The sequence below is a fragment of the Marmota monax genome, unplaced genomic scaffold (assembly GCF_021218885.2).
Source record: "Marmota monax isolate L192 unplaced genomic scaffold, Marmota_monax_Labrador192_F-V1.1 WCK01_AAM20220418_F8-fsc00102, whole genome shotgun sequence".
Taxonomy (NCBI): domain Eukaryota; kingdom Metazoa; phylum Chordata; class Mammalia; order Rodentia; family Sciuridae; genus Marmota; species Marmota monax.
Genome location: NW_026692494.1, coordinates 5,069,111 through 5,085,744, shown reverse-complemented (window position 1 = coordinate 5,085,744; position 16,634 = coordinate 5,069,111). Strand labels below are relative to the sequence as shown.

General features: G+C 66.7%; 1 protein-coding gene across 1 annotated transcript; it reads right to left on the bottom strand.

The window, feature by feature from the left end:
• Positions 1-50: 50 nt before the first annotated feature.
• Tle2 (TLE family member 2, transcriptional corepressor) lies at positions 51-16,531 on the bottom strand. Its single transcript, XM_046444187.2, has 20 exons — positions 16,409-16,531; positions 16,234-16,331; positions 15,958-16,021; positions 15,555-15,599; positions 14,093-14,155; positions 12,045-12,119; positions 11,639-11,819; positions 11,152-11,171; positions 8,590-8,697; positions 7,526-7,570; positions 7,066-7,215; positions 5,761-5,899; positions 4,970-5,130; positions 4,391-4,467; positions 3,507-3,756; positions 3,060-3,307; positions 2,825-2,972; positions 1,632-1,782; positions 1,307-1,383; positions 51-254 (listed from the first exon to the last, which is right to left on the bottom strand). Exons 1-20 carry the CDS (start codon positions 16,430-16,432, stop codon positions 147-149), a joined length of 2,232 nt encoding a protein of 743 aa, XP_046300143.1. The 5' UTR covers positions 16,433-16,531; the 3' UTR covers positions 51-146.
• Between the last annotated feature and the right edge of the window lie 103 nt (positions 16,532-16,634).

Below are 16,634 nucleotides of genomic sequence, written 5' to 3'. Positions count from 1 at the left end.
CCGGGGCCGGCAGTGGGCTCCCCGAAGCCCCAGGGAGGAAAGCAGACGAGGCCGAGGGATGAGAACCTTTATTTCCCTGGAGCCCACCCCCACGTCCCCAGCGGGGAAGAAGGTGGCCTGCAGCCAGCGGAGGGGCCCCCAGGTCCTCAGTAGACCACCTCGTACACGGTGGCCTTCTTGTCCCCCGAGCCGGTCACGATGTACTTGTTGTTCCTGGAGATGTCACAGCTCAGCACGGAGGACGACTCCTTGGACTGGAGACGGGAGAAGGGAGAGTGAGGTGGCCCCCGGGGCACCGAGGTCACCCAGGTCACCTGGGGCCAGCAGGCCGGGACATCCTGGCTGGGAAGGGGACAGCAGGCTTTCTAGAGAGGTGTGGCCCCCGGCCAAGGATGGCTGGCTCATCGGACGGGCCCCATGCAGCCACCCTGGTCTTCACCCCAATACCGCCACGGGGCTTTGCACGCGGCCTGAGGGAGCCTGGTGTCTGAGGGTGCCTCCAGCCTGGCGGTGCCGTGACTAGCCTGGGGCTCTGCCCTGATGCAGCCCAAGGGGAGAAGCTGCATGCTTTGGGGCTGAGCCCTGCTGGACAGGCATGTGCCCTTGGGAAGGGCAGGGCACAGCCTCTGTGCTCTTCTCAGGAGAAGAGAAACTGCAGCGCTGCCCTCTCCTGGGAAGCTCAGAGAGGGTGTGCAGGAGCATGCACACAGCTCAGCAGAGGACCCAGGCTCCCAGCACAGTGACCAAGTCCAAGGGTCAGCAAACTGCCAGGGCCCTGCGGGGAAATACTCTTTAGGCTTTGCCTAAAGTCCAAGTAAGTCTCCGGCAGAATCTCCTATCATTTTTTTATGATCCTTTAAAAATGTAAAAGTCACTCCCCAGCCACCGGGATGAGCATAAGAGACAAGGGTCGGGGTGGTGGGGACTCTGGGGCAGCCTCAGGGTGGACACAGGGAGGCCCGCACACACGCGGGAACATCTCCAAGGAGGGCTCCCACACCTCTGCCTGCGCATGGACATGAGGACACTGCAGGTCGCCCGACAGACAGACGGACATGCTGCAGGGTCACCCCCCAGGAGGTTCCTGGCGTCCAGAAGCCTCAGCTGGGGACCAGAGCCGTGGGGGTGGGGTGGGGACAGTGCCAGCTGGTGCCCGCCCCTGACCGCCGCTGGGCTGGAGTCAGGCTGAGGTCTGGGCACCGCTGAAACTCCAGGGCCGGGCGCCCCGCCCAGCGCCCCGCCCAGCGCCCCGCCCAGCGCCCCGCCCAGCGCCCCGCCCCGCGCCCCGCCCAGCGCCCCGCCATGCCTGGAAGATGCTGGCTCCGTAGGGCGTCCTCCAGGCGTTGAGCAGGTTGTCCTTCCCGGTGCTCACGAACCAGCGCCCTGCGGAGGAGGGCAGAGAGCTGAGCGGAGGCCCGAGAGGGCGGAGCCCCAGGGCTGGAGCAGGGCGTAGGCCTGAGCCCCTCGACTGGGATTGGCAGAGGTCGGGGTGCCGCGATTGAACCCCGGGGCTCCTCACCACCGACATCTCCAGCCACCCCCACTTTTTAAATATTGAGACCAGATCTCCCTAGATGGCCCGAGCTGGCGACCCTCCTGCCTGGCCTGGGGACGCCCTGTGGGGGGCGCACCGCAGGAGGCGAACTTGAGCGACAGCACGCAGCTCTCGTGCAGGTGCAGCTGGTACTTCTCGGGCTTGCGCACGTGCAGGACCTCCACGCCGCTGCTCTCCATGCCCACGGCCAGCCAGTCCTGGTTGGGGCAGTGGCCCAGGGAGAAGATCTGGGGGAGGAGGGAAGAGAGGGACCTCGGGCCTTAGAGGCCAGCGAGCCCCAGGTCCCTGTTAGCCCTGCGGAGAGGAGGAGAGGCAGGGGGCCCCCCGCAGACCAGGCGGGCCGAGGGGACAGAATCACCCAGACGGCGGAGCACATCCACAGTCTACACCCGGCTCACGACAGGTCTCGGGGCGCCCGGTGGGGGTGGCAGGGGAGGAAGCCAGCCCAGGAGCCTCCCCTTGAGCAGCTCCCCGTGAGCAGAGGCAAGGAGGCTCAAGGTCAGACCAAGCCTGGGAGCCAGGGCTCCTGAGAATCAGCGTGGCCTCTGCCCCCCGCCCCGAGGCGCGCTCCTTGTTTTGACCTGAAAGGACGAGTTCCCACTGCTCTGCACCGAGCCGGTCCTGGGCACCAGGAGCCACGGGGCCAGCTCCACCCCAGCCTCCTGCGGCCTTCCAGCAGGAGGGACCCGGGAATTACAAGAGAAGACCGAGGGTTTCAGATGCCCGCCTGGCCACACGGTGCCTGAAGACACATTCCTGACTCTTGGCTCATCCCGAGACACCTATGTCCTCCTGCTCCCCCTCTCTGCCACCCTTCTGCCTTGACTCCCACAGCACCCTGCACAGGGACCTCTCCAAGCCCAGCCTCTGTCCCACATCAGCCTCCACCTGTCCCCTCAGGTCAGTGGCTCCCAGGATGAGTCCTCAGTGGAGAGGGGAGCTGTCAGGAGCCCTCTGGGGAGTCCAGAGGTTGAAAGCTGGGAAGAGAAACCAGCTCTACAGAAAGAGATAAGAAGATGGGAATGGATGGACAAGAACACGTGGGAAGACGATCTGAGGATCTCAGTGGCCCCATAGCTTAATATGAATCAGGCCTTTTGTGTTACCCTGTGTTTGAGAATTAAAGGTGATGGCCTGTGGATTGGTCTGGAGGACAAGAAAGTAGGACTCAGATAATCCCAGCCTGAGCCTGGAATTGGGCCACCCACTGAGGACAGGAGGCAAGATTCCTGCAACTCCCACCCCTGCCCCAGACCTCAGCCAGCCCACCTGGGAGCTGAAGTCGTGCTGCTGCAGCTGTCGCCCCTCCCGCAAGTCCCAGCAGCGCACCGTGTTGTCCAGGCCGCCAGTCCACAGCCGAGTGCCGTAGTCAGAGATGTCGATGCAGCTGGCACCATCGGTGTGGCCCTGGAACTGCCTGGAGGGAGCATGGCCCAGGTGTCTGTCCGGGAGCCTGGGTGTCTCCAGCCCACCCACCTGGTGCACAGGGAGGGAAGGCACCCACCTGACCATGGTCTGGTTCTGCAGATCCCACACCACGATGTTGCCGTCGCTGCAGCAGGAGAAGCAGACCTTGGCGTCGGGGCTGACCGCCAGGGCGTAGCAGGCAGGGGCGGAGGAGGTCAGCTCGGCCTTGATGCGGGGGGTGGGCGCCGCCAGGTCCCAAATGGACAAAGTGCTGGCTTCGCCACCCACGATTAGACTCCGGCCGTCAGGCAGCAGCTTGCAGGAACGAATGTAGTTGTCCCGGTTCTGGGGCCAGCAAGGAGGGGAGCGAGAGCTGGTCACCAGCCCGGGCCACACCCCCGGACTCCCTAGCCTCGGGTCAGCCCCGCCCATTGGCCCGCAAGCCCGCCCCTCGGCGCTGCAAGTCCCTCCCTGGTTGGCTTTGAGGTTGCCTCAGGCCCCGCCCCCCGGCTCAGGCCCCGCCCCCGGCCGGGGCCGCCCTCACCAGGCAGTCGAGCTGGGCCACCGGCGTCTTGGCGCCCGGCTGGCCCACGTCCCACACCTTCACGCAGCCCTTGCCGCCCGTGTACACGTGCTGCGTGGAGCCGCTGATGGTGACTGCGCACACCACCTCGCCGTGCGCCAGCGTGTGCAGCTGCCGCGCGTGCCGCGGGATGCCCGTGCCCACCAGGGCGTCCGAGGGGAAGGGCACGGGCTGCATCTGCCCGTCCGCAGACACGTGGAAGGAGTAGGCCCTGCGTGGGAGGTGGCCGTGACCACCAGGGACAGGCCCTGTGCTCCTCACTGCCCAGGGAGTCACCTTCTGCCTGGTACCCGCTGATGCATTAGAGAAAGGGGAGGACAGGGTCCTCGTGATGGGGGGATGGCCAGGACAGAAAGGACCTGGCCCGGCCTGCACAGCAAGCCCGCGTGGCTAAACCGGGATCCATGGAGAGGACCGAGCTACCTGGGGCCAGTTAGGCTCAGATGAACCCAACTTGGTCCCTCGGGGGTGCCCCACCACTGAGCTACCACCCCAGCCCTTGTATCTTTTGAGACAGGGTCTTGCTAGTTGGCTGAGTCTGGCCTCTCACTCGCCATCCTCCTGCCTCGGCCTCCGCACTGGCTGGGATGACAGGCGTGGCGTGATTTCAGGGACTCAGAAACCACGTGACCACCCCGTGCCAGGCGCTCCCTTTGCCCCAGCCTTGACAACCACAGATGTCCCCTGGTGTGGCCAAGGGTCCCCTGGGGCAGAACCCCCCTGTAGACCATCACTACTGGGCTGAGCACCTTCCTCCAGGAGCCCTGCTGGGAACTGGTCATCTTCAAGAGACCCCCACAAGGGCACAGGGGACCCCACCCCGGGGACCCCGCCCCGGTACTCACGGCTTTCCCCCAGGGATGCTGGGCAGGGAGGAAGAGATGGACGACCCTCGGAGATGGGGGTGGGACTCAAATGCCATCTGTCAGAGGCCAGAGAAGGTCCCCCAGGGCCAGCGTCTCTGCCCCGGTCTGCCCTCTGCCATGCCCTGTTTATCCACGGACCCTGCATCTGGCTTCAGCCCCGACCCAAGGGCAGAAGTGCCTGCTCCTCCAGAGGCGGGGACCTCAGGTGTTTACTTGAGGGGCCCCCAGTCTATCCAGGTACCCTAAAGCCAGGGCTGGAGGGTCCTCAAGTCACCCACCCGCTGCGCAGAGCTGCTGTGGCGCAGGGGTCCGCAGACCCTGCAGGGCCACCGAGGCCTGTTCTTGGGAACCCTGCGGGGCCAGGGCAGCCTCTGAGCGAGTTTGACCCCAGCTGCTGCTCCCCACAGCCTCGGCTCTGAGCTGGGTTGGGCCTGCGGCTCCTCAGACCCTCAGGTCACCCACACCTGCCCAGCCCGGGCCCAGCCCTCTGCCGTGCCTGCCTCTCCTTGAGTAGCTGTGCTGGCCCCGGCCCGGGCCCTGTGCTGCCCACAGACTCACCATGGGGGAGCGTCCGTACACCACGGAGCTGCTGACCTGGGGGGACAGGTGGAGGCTGACGTAGGAGCTGGGCATGGAGAGGTCCCCGTTGAGGGTGCTGTGGGAGCCCAGGCTGAAGGACGTGGTGAAGGGGCTGGACAGGGCCAGGGGGCTCCTCAGGGCTGGGCGAGAAGGACAGGTCTTCAACACCCGCCCGTCCCTCCCCTCCGGCCCTTGGGGTGTCAGGCCCCGGATGCCCGCTGGCCACACCCGGGGACAGCTGCCAACCCCGGCTGCGGCTCTCTGGGTGGCGGGCCCGTGCCTGTCCTTGTGCTGGTGGACGCCTGCTCGTCCTCCGAAACCCAGATGCAGGGCCCAGCCACCCCCACCCTCAGTCCTTGTCCCTCCTGTCCTGAGCCCCTCCTCCTACCCTGGCCCTGGCCATTCAGGGCTGGGATCTGGGTTCCGGGTCATCTCCCGCGGCACCCGGAGGCCCTGAGGGCGGGACCCAGGAGCCCCAGAAGCAGCCTGGCACTGCCACTCCTCACATCACTGGTAACAAACCGGCTCAGAGAGGTTGGTCGCTTGTCCAAGGTCACAGAGCTGGTAACTGCCACCCGGGCCTGGACCCCAGCCTGACTCAAACACTCGTCTTTTGTGCACTAGGCTGGGCCCAGGGCCACTCGGCTCGCTGGGCCTGGGTTTCCCACGTGCCCAGCTGAGGGGGAAGGTGGGACCCAGGCCCCCGACTCTCCCGTCCCTGGAAACCCCCAGCAGGAGGCCCCGCCGGGCAGGCCCGCGGTGGCACTCACCGAGGCTGTCTGTGGACGGCGCGGGCTTGGCGGCCAGTGGGCAGAGGTGACTGGCGGAGCTGGGCCCTGGGGTGGGTGCGTCCTGGGGCGGGGAGGAGTCGCAGGACTTGGAGGCAGGGGTGCCCGCCGGCAGGTCGTTCTGCGGAGAGGAGCAGGGCTGAGTGGCCACTGGCAGCGTGGCCCAGGGATCCCGGCGGGAACGGGACAGGAGGGCACAGGGCCACCAGGGCTGAGGACTGTCTGCACATGTCCCCAAGGCCCAGCACTGGCTGGGCGGTGGGCGCCCGGGGTCGGCCACAGCACACGTGCCTGTCCGCCGAGGCCACCTGCACCTCCATTCTGGGAGCTGGGCGCGAGGGACGGCGTGAGCGGAGCTAGTGAGGGACACGGGTGGATGGGGTGGCGCGGGCAGGGCCACAGCAGGGCACCCGGAGCAGCGGGCGGCCCCAGGGGACAGTTGGGCAGCACCCAGAGGCTGGCGCTTGCCGCGGCCTCCTCTTGCTCGCGAGGGCGTCCCCCGCAGCCAGGCCCGGAGGGCTCCGGGGTCTCCTGGGCCTTTGGAGGCTATGGTCTAGCGAAGCGTCCGGCGGCCTTCCCGGCCAGGCCCCGCGCCTGGGACAGGGTGGGGCCCAGGGACGTGCTGGGGTTGGGAGGACTGTGGGGCGTCCCTGCGGAGCTGAGCTCTGCCGCATCCCCAGAGGTCTCCCTGCAGGGAGGGAGAGGGCACTCAACGTGGACAGGCCCCGACCTCTGGCAGTAGCCATGGCAACCCGCTGGGAGGGAGGCCTAGAAACCCACATCTCCCTGGGCAAGTGCAGGCCAGGGGTCTGGGAGGACGTGGGGCGGGGGTGGGCCTTGGACGGCCGCGCAGTCCGCCTGGGAGCCCTGTGGGACAGCTGTTCCGTAGGGTTCTCTCCTCAGGGACGCCTCGGGTTGGGGCTGGTGGGCTCTAAAGGCCTCGGAGGACCCTGGCGCTCTGACCAGCCCAGCTAGCCGCCCGTCGTTCGCGGGCCCTTTCCCTGCACCTACCTCTGCGGGAGGGACTGTTTATTGAGGGACACCTGGTTTCCAGGTAAGGTGCAGAGTTGTTCTTGATATTTATTTTCCAAGCTTAGTTACAAAGCTGCTTTTTTTTTAAAACATTTACTGAGGCTCAACAAAGTGAATCTTTGCAGGAAAAATTGGGAGATAAAAGAATCATGAGGAAGCGGTTGGTATCAGCCCAGCTCATTTCTCATTGTACCATGTCTGTTTCCAGGCCCCCCGGGACAAATAAAGTGAGTTTCAAGGCCCCCCCCCCTTTACCAAGACAAGCTCCTTGGGTCTAGGGAGCGGTGAGCCAAGACTAGAGGCCAAGGAGGCCGGACTGTCCACGAGATCCCGACGGGCAGGGACACAGATGGGTGCCTTTCCACAGGGGGTGGTAGCTGGACTGGGGGGCTCTGAGGGCTGGTCCTGGGTTGGGGAGAAGCTGAGGTGAAGTGGGAGCCCCCTACTGCTCTGGGTCCACATGCACCTCGCGAAGCCACCTGTGCCTCGGTGTCACCGAGGTGGGTTGCCACCTGCCTTTCCCACAGACAGAAGGGGCCAGGGAGGTGGCGTCCCTTCCCAAACCACAGGAGCCCGAGCTTGAGGCCACGTGGCTGCCACCCGAGAGCTCTGTCCCCTGCTCCCGGCCTGCGTCCTTCTTTTCCTGCCCAGGCTGTCCGCATCCCACAGAGGGGACCAGGACCCATGCCCTGCGGCCCCTGTCCTGAAGACCCACCTCGTCCACCACCAGGTTGTAGTCACTCCTGTCCTCGTCGCTCTCCTGGGGGAGGGGGAGTCATTCTGGTCATGCCCCTGCCTCCACGCCCCTGCTCTCTCCCAAGATGGCGCGCCAGCTGCGATGGCCCTGTCTAGGCCACCCGGCCCACGTGCCGGGGCAGAGGGAAGGTGGCAGTGCCGGGAGGGGTCCCGGGGGAGAGAAGCAGAGTGACGGTACCAGCCTCTCGGCCTCAGCGCTCTGGTGACGGAGAGGCAGAGTCCCGAGGCCCGAGCCCCCTTCCCGGCTCTCTCCAGGCAGGCCGTGTGGCCAGCTGTGTCACCCTCCTGACCCCGGCCCTGCCCACCCCAGGCTGCCCACATCTCGGCCCCGCTGCTGACGCAGAAGCCCCGTCCTGGACACTGGGGCGGGCGGCTCAGACACCCGGGGCTGCCGCTGGGCAACTTGTGGACACCCAGGAGGACCCCAGGTGCAGCCTGTGGCCTGGAGGCCAGATCTGCTGGCAGCTGGGCCTCCTCTGACCTCCTCCCGTGCCCAGGGCCACCGCGGGCCAGGCGTCACCCTGTGACTGAGTCACTCCCATGGCTGCCTCCTTCTTTAAATCAAGGAGCCGTAACAGGGACGGGGACATGGGGAGGGGACGTGGGGGAGCAGACCGCGCCCTGCAGAGGGAGGAGGCCGCGGCCCTGGCAGGGAGCTGGAGGCCACAGGTCTGGTCAAGCTCACAGCAGGGTCCCAGGTCCCAGGAGGGCCGCGGAGGACCCTAGGAGACCTGAGGTCCGCAGGGGACAGTGGTTTCCCAAAGGCGGGGAGGGGACTCTAGGGAGCAGGCGCAGGTGCCAGGGGCAGGGACGCGGCTGCACGGTCCAGAGGCTACGGAGGTAGAGCCACTGGTCAGGGCTGGCAGCATGGGGGCTGTCCTGACTGGCCCTGTCCGGTGACCATCAGGGAGCTGTGGAGGGCTGTGGAGTGAGGGCAGTGGGCAGAGCTGGGCACCCGGGGGCCTGGCCAGGCACCATCTGGGCAGTGCTGCCCACCCCAGTCCTCTGCCTGCCCCCACTCACATAAGGTCCCGACAGGTCCTTCTCCTCGGTTCTCTGCTTCCCGCTGCCGCCAGGGCCACTGGGTCGCTCCTCCTCCACCAGACTCTCGGGGGGCGAGGGGGACGCCGTCTGTGGGGAGCAGAGAGGGTCAGGGCCTCTCCCGCGTCTCCTGCTACGGCCGGGGGCCAGCCGTGCTGCTCAAGCTTCCGTCGGAAAGTGGGGCCTCCAGGGCTGAGCTCGTGGGGCGGGCACGGCGTGGGGACGGGGACCCTGGCAGGCCGTGTGTGCCACTGGGGTCACGCTGGGTGGCCCCCAGCAGCTCTCACATCCCGGGGCCTCCTCATGCACAAGAGCACAGGCGGGGTGGCCTCCGACATCTGCAGCGCGGCCCGTGCCCCGCGAGGGCCTGGCAGGGCCGCCCCGCGAGGGCTGGGCACGGCCGCGCTCTGCCGAAGGTGGCAGCCTGCGAGGGCCTGGACGTGGCTCTGCAGTGGAGCCCCAGCCGCGCAACGCAGACAGACCCAGCAGACACCACGGGACAGAAGGGTGGACACGGGGGTCACTGAAGCGGAAGATGCAGGACGCCATGTCGTGGGCAGCGGGCCCGCGTGGGCCGGGGCCGGTGGCGCCTCGCCAGCCGCGTGACGGTGGCCAAGCCACTGAACCTCCTGAGCCTGTTTCCTCGTCATAGATGGCTTCCCAGGCTTGCTGGGAGGGTGAGGGACGTCACACTGAGGAGCAGGGGACAGCACTGCCGTGAGCCCTCTCGGCTCCCTGGAGACGGCCGCACTGCCCAGCACACGCTCGCCGACGGCCCTCGGCACCGCGGACATCGCCCGGCCTGGCCTCTGGGGTGGTCCTGGGCCCCGCGGGAGCTGAGCGGCAGCCCTGGCCTCTACCCCCTCCCGGCCAGGAGCTCCCCCAGTGGTGACTCCACACACGTCCCCAGACGTGGCCCAGGGTCCCCTGGAGCTGGATCACAGGTGAAGACCCGTGGCTTCCTCAGCCTTCGCCCCCAGGGCCACCCTGTCCCTGGCTCCCCCAGGTGACTGTGTGAGCACAGGGTAGACAGGTCCACAGCGGCCGGCACCGACTCCAGGGTTAGCTCCGAGGTCCTCATGGCTGGACAGTGGCCACCAAGTTTCCTGTGCAGTGGGACCTCAGCGCGTCCACGCGGGGAAACAAGGCGTTGGCCACGGAGGGCATCGGTCAAGAGGCGCTCACGCTGGATCAGGGTGGGAAGAGTCCCTGCCTGATGTCCCTACAAGGCCACATGGGGACTGGGGCTGGGCTCAGGGGCGGAGCTCCTGCCTCGCACAGGTGAGGCCCTGGGTTCGATGCTCAGCGCCACGTGAATAAAGCTGCTGTGTCCACCCACAGCCAAGACCAACAAGGCCGCGTGGTGGGCCCGGGGTGGCCACGGCCGTCATCCCAGCTACCCAGGAGGCTGGGGCAGGACATCAAGTTCAAGGCTGGCCTGGGCAACTCGGCGAGACCCTGTCTCAACATAAAACAAAGAGGGAGGCCCTGGGCCCCCAGCTCCTCAGAGCTCCCAGCGTCCGGCCAGGAAGGCTTCCCAGGGACATGCCCTGGGGACCCGCGATGGCCCTGTGAAGACGTCCCCTGTGGCAGCGGGTCAAGGGCCTCCTGAGAGCTCTCCAGGTCCACAGGTGCATGAGTGAGGGGTCAGCCTGCTCCCGCGGACATTGTGCCAAGGACACAAACCAGGAGCAGAACTGCAAGGGGGTCTCTCCAGCCCCCGTCTCGGGGCTCTGGGTGTTTCCAGGCTCCCTGCTGTGTCCAGCACACCTCAGGCTGCCAGGTGCCACGGGCCAGGCCTGCCCACGGCTGCCCACGCCCTGCCCACGGCCTGCCCAGGGCACTGGGGAGCAGAGCCCCAGGAGCCAGGAGGCCTCACAGAGGGAAGAAACCCAAAGGTGGGCATCGAAGCTCCCTTGAAGACAGGTTGAGAGACCACCGTCGGGATTCGTCGTGTTAAATAAAATATACGGTGGACGTCCACGTCACCTGTTAACGTCGCCTGTTTAACTCTTTAAGGTGCCCACTGGGAGACTAGAGTGGGTGCAAGACCTGGGCACCGTGTCACGTTCCCTGGATCCGACACTCGCCACTTGCACGAGACCGTCCAGGGGACGGTGTGGAGCAGGGAGTCCCCACCCCTCGCAGCCCCATGCTCTGGAACCTCAGAGACCTTTTCCTTTGGTCTGGGGATGGCCCGGGGCTGCGCCACCCCCCGGCCACACCCCAGCCCCTTCTATTTGGCTTTGAGACAGAAGCTTGCTAAGGTTCCCCGGGCCAGCCATGGACATGCCCTCCTCCCGCCTCAGCCTCCCGAGTCGGTGGGGTGACAGTGTGGAGGGCTGGCTCACACCGTCTCCATCAGGAGGGGACGGAACAGGACCACGGGCGAGCACTCATCCCTCAGTGACCCTCAGGGTTGCAGAAGCTGGACAGACAGAGGCTGGGGGAGGTGTGCAGTGGGGAGGGGTCTCCTGAGGCCCACAGGCTCAGAGCCCCCCACCTGGGCCTGTGCACACGGCCCGCACCTGTGCCCTGACTTACCCGGCTCAGGGCTCTCTCCACTGGCAGGAGGCAGGAGGCAGAGAGAGAGAGAGAGAGAGGAGAGAGAGGGGGGAGGGGGGGGAGAGAGGGAGAAGGAGAGATGGGGAGAGGGAGGGGAGAGGGGAGAGGGGGAGGGGGAGAGAAAGAGAGGGAGAGAGGGAGGGAGAGAGGGTGGGGGACAGAGAGAGGAGAGGGAGAGAGGGAGGGGGAGAGAGGGGGGGGGAGAGAGAGGGAGGGGGAGAGAGAGAGGGGAAAGAGGAGAGAGGGAGGGACAGAGGGAGGGGGCATGTCACTGAGGGCTGCTGGACACAGCGCCTTCTCCCAGCCGCAGGCCCTGCAGGAGCGGCTGCCCCTTCCCGGCCCCTTCACAAAGGTGCCCCGAGGAGGGCAGAGGTTGCCCAGGACGTGGCTGGGGACAAGGCCGAACCTCAGCCCGGCCCCTCTCCCCCCGCCCGCCCCCAGGGGCCAGCCTGGGCTGCCCACTCACCTCTGGGCCCCTCGGCCTCTGCGCCGGCTCGATCCTCCTTGGCGGCAGCTGCCAGCTGAGCCTGGGCGGCCAGCGCTCCGGACAGGGCGAGCAGCCCGGTGGCACTGCTGCCCACCAGCCCAGCCGGGCGAGGGGTGAGGGGCACAGGGGGGGCGTGGTGGGACGGCGGCTGGAGCTGCTGCTAGGGGGGACGAAGGATGGGCCAGGGCGGGCAGGGCGGGCACCCAGCAGCACCCCGGGGCCCGGGGGACAGCGGGGGCCGGGCTTGAGCAGAGGGGCCACACCGCCTGGGGCTCTGGGCTGGCCAGAGCTAGGGCCAGCTGCCTGCCCCTCCCTCCCAGGGGCAGGGGCAGGGACAGGGCCTGGGGTCCGCGTCCCCAGGGCAACCCGGGCAGGCAGCACTCACCCCGATGAGGCTGTTCAGCTCCCCCACCGTCACCTGCTTGGCCCGCTCCACCGCCTGGAGAACCTGCTGCTGGTGCTGGACACGACAGGACACAGGCACCTGAGCCAGCCCTGCCCCCGGCCACTCTTGTCCCTTCTCGCTCGACCCTCCCTCTCTTCTTAAAATGATGAAATAAACACAGAAAAGGACCCCGCGGTCACCCGCTCCGGCTGGACCCTTCTCGGGGTGGGTCCTGGACTGCAGGGTGCTGAGCAGTGTCCCTGGCCTCCACCCGCCCCAGGCCAGCAGCACCCACTGTGTCAGCCATGCACGTCCCCAGTAGAGAACACTGCTAGGTCAGCTCCAGGTGCCACCCACCAGGCCCAAGGACACACACCTCCAGGGAGCACCTGAGGAGCCCGGCCCGAGCTGCCTGCCCGAGCAGCTAGGACCCCCACTCGACCTCCTCTGTGGCCCTCTGCTCTCCTGCCTCTGGCCTCTTTAACTCAATATTCCTTTTTTTCCAGTGCTGGGGACGGAGCCCAGGGCCTCGTGCCTGCTGGGCAAGCGTGCCTCCCGGAGCTGTGTCCACGGAGGCTCACCCAGCACGCACGAGGCCCTGGGCTGCGTCCCCAGCACGCACGAGGCCCTGGGCTGCGTCCCCAGCACCACAGAAAAACAAGACATTGATGTAATGAACCGCGTGGCACACATGGCTGGAGGCCTCTCCGCGGGATGCGCAGTGTGGCCCTTGGCCAAACACAGCTGTCCACTGTGCTCCTGAGGACGGCAGAGGGGCCAGTGAGCACGTTGCTAGGACCACCTCAGAGGGCACACGGTGTGGGTGTGTCCAGGGCCGCCTCTTCTCGAAGGGGCCAGAGAGTCGACATTTTCTGGCTTTGCAGGCTCTGGGCCTCAGTCACACCTCCTCAGCTCACCACTGCGGTGGGGAAGCTGCTGTGGACACCGTGGACGCCGACAGGTGTGGTGGGTGACAATAAAGCTTTATTCACACAAGCAGACAGAGGGCCGGGTGTGCAGGCGGGTTGCAGCCTGCCAACTCCCTGCCTGGGGGCAGAGTGCTGGGCAGACACCTGTGCCTGTCGCTGCTCCTTCCCAAAGTGCTTTCACCCAAACTTCTTAACGTTCCTTCCCTTCTCACTCAGGGCCCCGTCCCCACCACTTCCTGTCCTGAGCTCCCAGAAACCTCAGGCTCAGAGGAGTTGGGGTCCTACCTGAGTTGAGCCTCCCCCCTCTGTTTGATCCCCACGGCGACAAGGGCCCTCCCAGTGTACCCACTCTGAGGTAGAAACTCTCCTCATCACAAAATGCTTCCCCAGAACTAGGAACAGCCTGTGCAAAGGCCCTGGGCCCAGGGGCTGGCGCCCTCACAGGCTGGCTTTGGTGTTAGTCCCAGTGAAGTGCTGGCCCCACCCTACACGTCTGTGCTCCTTCCATCTTCTTAAAATTACTACGTTAAAATACACAAGGAAACCCACCAGTAACCACTTAAGTGCCCAGCCAGGAGCAGGCTGCGCAGCAATCCCTGCCCCGCCCCTGCAGCCCCAGAACTGTCCGCTCTGCACATGAGGCTCCGCCCACTCCACCCCAGCTCCCATCCAGCCCTGCTCCCCATGCCGCCTCCTGGCCTGGGATCTGCCAACTCCAGGGACCTGCCGTGGGGGGACCCTGCAGCAAGTCCCTTTGTGGGGCTCTCACTGCGCACCACGGAAGTGTCACCCCTTACTAGGCGCTGACTAGGCTCCCGCCTGCACCCACTGTGCCTGCACCCACGCTTCGTGACCACACGAGGAGCAAACAAGCACAGAGAGGCACCTGTCTTGCCTAAGGCCACACAGCCAGGATTGGGACTGAGGTGGCCTGGCTGCAGGGCCTGAGGGGTCAGCTCCACACCTGTCACCTCCATCCTCACCCTCAGCCAACAGCTTCCTCCATTCCTGCAGCCCCTGCCCACAGTGGCCGCCTTGACCAGTGCACACAGCAGGACCCGCGGAGGTGCCCTCGATGCCCACCGGGTGCCTCCCCGTCCCCCTCCCAGGCCCACTCACCTCCTGGGTCAGGAAGGGAATGATCTGGGCACAGATGCCGCTGAGCCGCTTCACAATCTCTGCCTGGCAGGAAATGACAAGACCGGCTTGGCCAGCTCCCGAGTGACCAGCACTTGCCAACACAGAGCAGGAGTTGCGTGCCAGCTGCACTGGGACACCGAGGCCGGCCAGGCAGGGCCAAGGGGACTCAGCCTGCGGGTCCTGGCTGAGGCCCAGGGTGGCCTGGAGTCCAGCAACAGTGCATCCCCCAGACACCCACCGACTGCAGGGGCCACCCGGCCGCATGTCAGTCAGGCGCTCAGAGGTGTGGGGCTGACCACGGGAGCCCCGGGCCGGGCTCCAGCCTGGTGAGCCTGCGCTGCCCCTGGGCACAGCCCCGCTCTGGGTGTCATGGGCACCGTGCTGCGAGCCCCAGTCTCCGCACCCCACACGCAAAGTCAGGGCTCTGCTGCCGTTAGGGTGTGGGCAGGGGCCCAGCCGAGCTGAGGACAGAGGTGGGCTTCGCCTCTGCAGGAGTCACAGGTGCAGTGTCTCTGACGGGTGCCAGTCCCACACCTGCAGGGCGCAGGCCAAGCCCCCGGGGCCTGGCACAACACCATTCCTTCTCCCAGTGAGGGGCCTACTACATGCACCTGTGGATGGCACCAGGCTACCCCACAACAGAACTGGGGTCCAGACATGCCCAGGAAGGCATGCCAGGGCGGGCACCCCAGCACCCCACACTCCCCACCAGGAAGCCCTGGCGCGGCTCTGCCCTGGACTCTGACATTCTGAGGGACAGAATCTAAGCATCTGTCTGCTCAGAGCCCCAGAACCCCTCCCATCCCTCTAGAAGCCACTGGTCAGTCTCAGGATCTCATGAGTAACCTTGGGCCACTTCAGAACCTTGACACCCCCCTCAGAACCGTGGGTCACATTCAGAAGCTCAGGAAAGATCTCAGAAGCCCACAGACTTGGGGTGAATCTCAGAGCCGTGAGGACAGCCTGGAAAGGTGGGCTCAGTCCAAGTCAGCGCCTGAGAACAATCTCAGAACCTTCTGGCAATACCACTGGGATGGACTCAGGACTTCCAGAATTCCCACAGTGTCTCAGGGTCCATCTCCAAACCTGAGACGTTGGGCAGGAAGGGACCTCCAAGACCATCAGCCAGGGCCTTTCCCGGGACAGAGGCGTCTCCACAGCCTCCTACCCAGATGTCCACCCTCTGCTCCAGGGGACACCCAGCCCCTGCCCTCTGCCCGCCTCTCTGCTGGCTGGCCCCAGCTGTAGGCTCCTGTCCCCAGAAACTGAAAATCACTTTGCTTCCATGAGACTGTTCCCAAATCAGCCCTCCGGAGCCTCTACAGGATTTCATGATGAGCCTCCCTCCCTGGGTCTGCTTTGCCCCAAACTGCACCCTGGTGTCCCGTGGCTTCCCGACCCCACCCTCCCTCCCGTACACCCACCCCAACCCCGCAGTTACCTGCTTATGCATCTCGATGTTGAGCCCGTAGGACATTTCGTAGTACTGCAAAGGAAAAGCCCACTGGGGACACCTAGGAGCTGGGGGCCGCTGGGGTCTCAAGAGCACCCAGGCTAGGGGTCAGTGTGACATGGAGGATCAGTGTGACATGGAGGCCCCAGCCCCATGGGGGCGTCAGAAGGAGAGTCCAGGGGGGAATCAGGGGGTCTGCCTGGAGGAGTCCCTTTGCCCTCCTAGGAGAGGAGGGGCAGGTGGGGATACCCAGAGACCCTGGCCCACAGGGCTGCGGCGGGGAAGCCCGGAGGCTGTGCACAGGAAGCCCAGATCTCAGGCGGGTAGGACAGGGCTCAGGGTCAACACCAGCGGCCGGCCCCTCTCCGGGGTCCAGGGACCAGCCCCTCACCATCACATAATGCCGCTGCATCTCGGTCTTCTCACTGGCCAGCTTCTCGCATTCCAGCTTGAGGCTGGGGAGGAGAGGACAAGAGGGTCCCCGCGCCCCACGTGGGCCAGTTTCCAAAGTGCGGAGGTGGGTCCCCCCTCACTTCCTCCCACCCTCCCGCGACCCGGGGGTGTAGACTCTCGCCCCTCGGCGCCCCCGCGGTGGCGACCCCCGCCCTGGGCGCCCACCCGCGGCCCTGGGCGCCCACCTGCCCTGGCTGCGGTGCTGGCGCCTCACCTGTGGTACTGCGCCTGCAGGAACTGGAACTCCTCCTTGATGCGGTCGCAGACCTCCAGGATGGAGAACTTGAAGGGCTGGCCGGGCTGCAGCGGGGTCTGGGGGGACGCGCGCGGCTGAGTTCCCGGGCCCGGGGCGGCCGGCGACCCCCCTGCGCCCGGGGCCCCCCGCTCACCGGGTGCCTCCCCTGGGGGTACATCCTGCCGTCCCGAGGCCCGGCGCCGCCCGAGCCGGACAATGTGGGCAGGGGGCGGCGGCGCGGGGCGCGCGGCCGGGCGGGCGGGGCGGGCGCGCTGCGGGACCCGCGGCCCCTGCCGACCCGGCGCGGGCGGCGGGCGGCGGGAAGGTCGGCGGCCGGCTCGGTGGCGGCGCGGGCGGCGGGCCCCGCGCGGAGCCGCCTC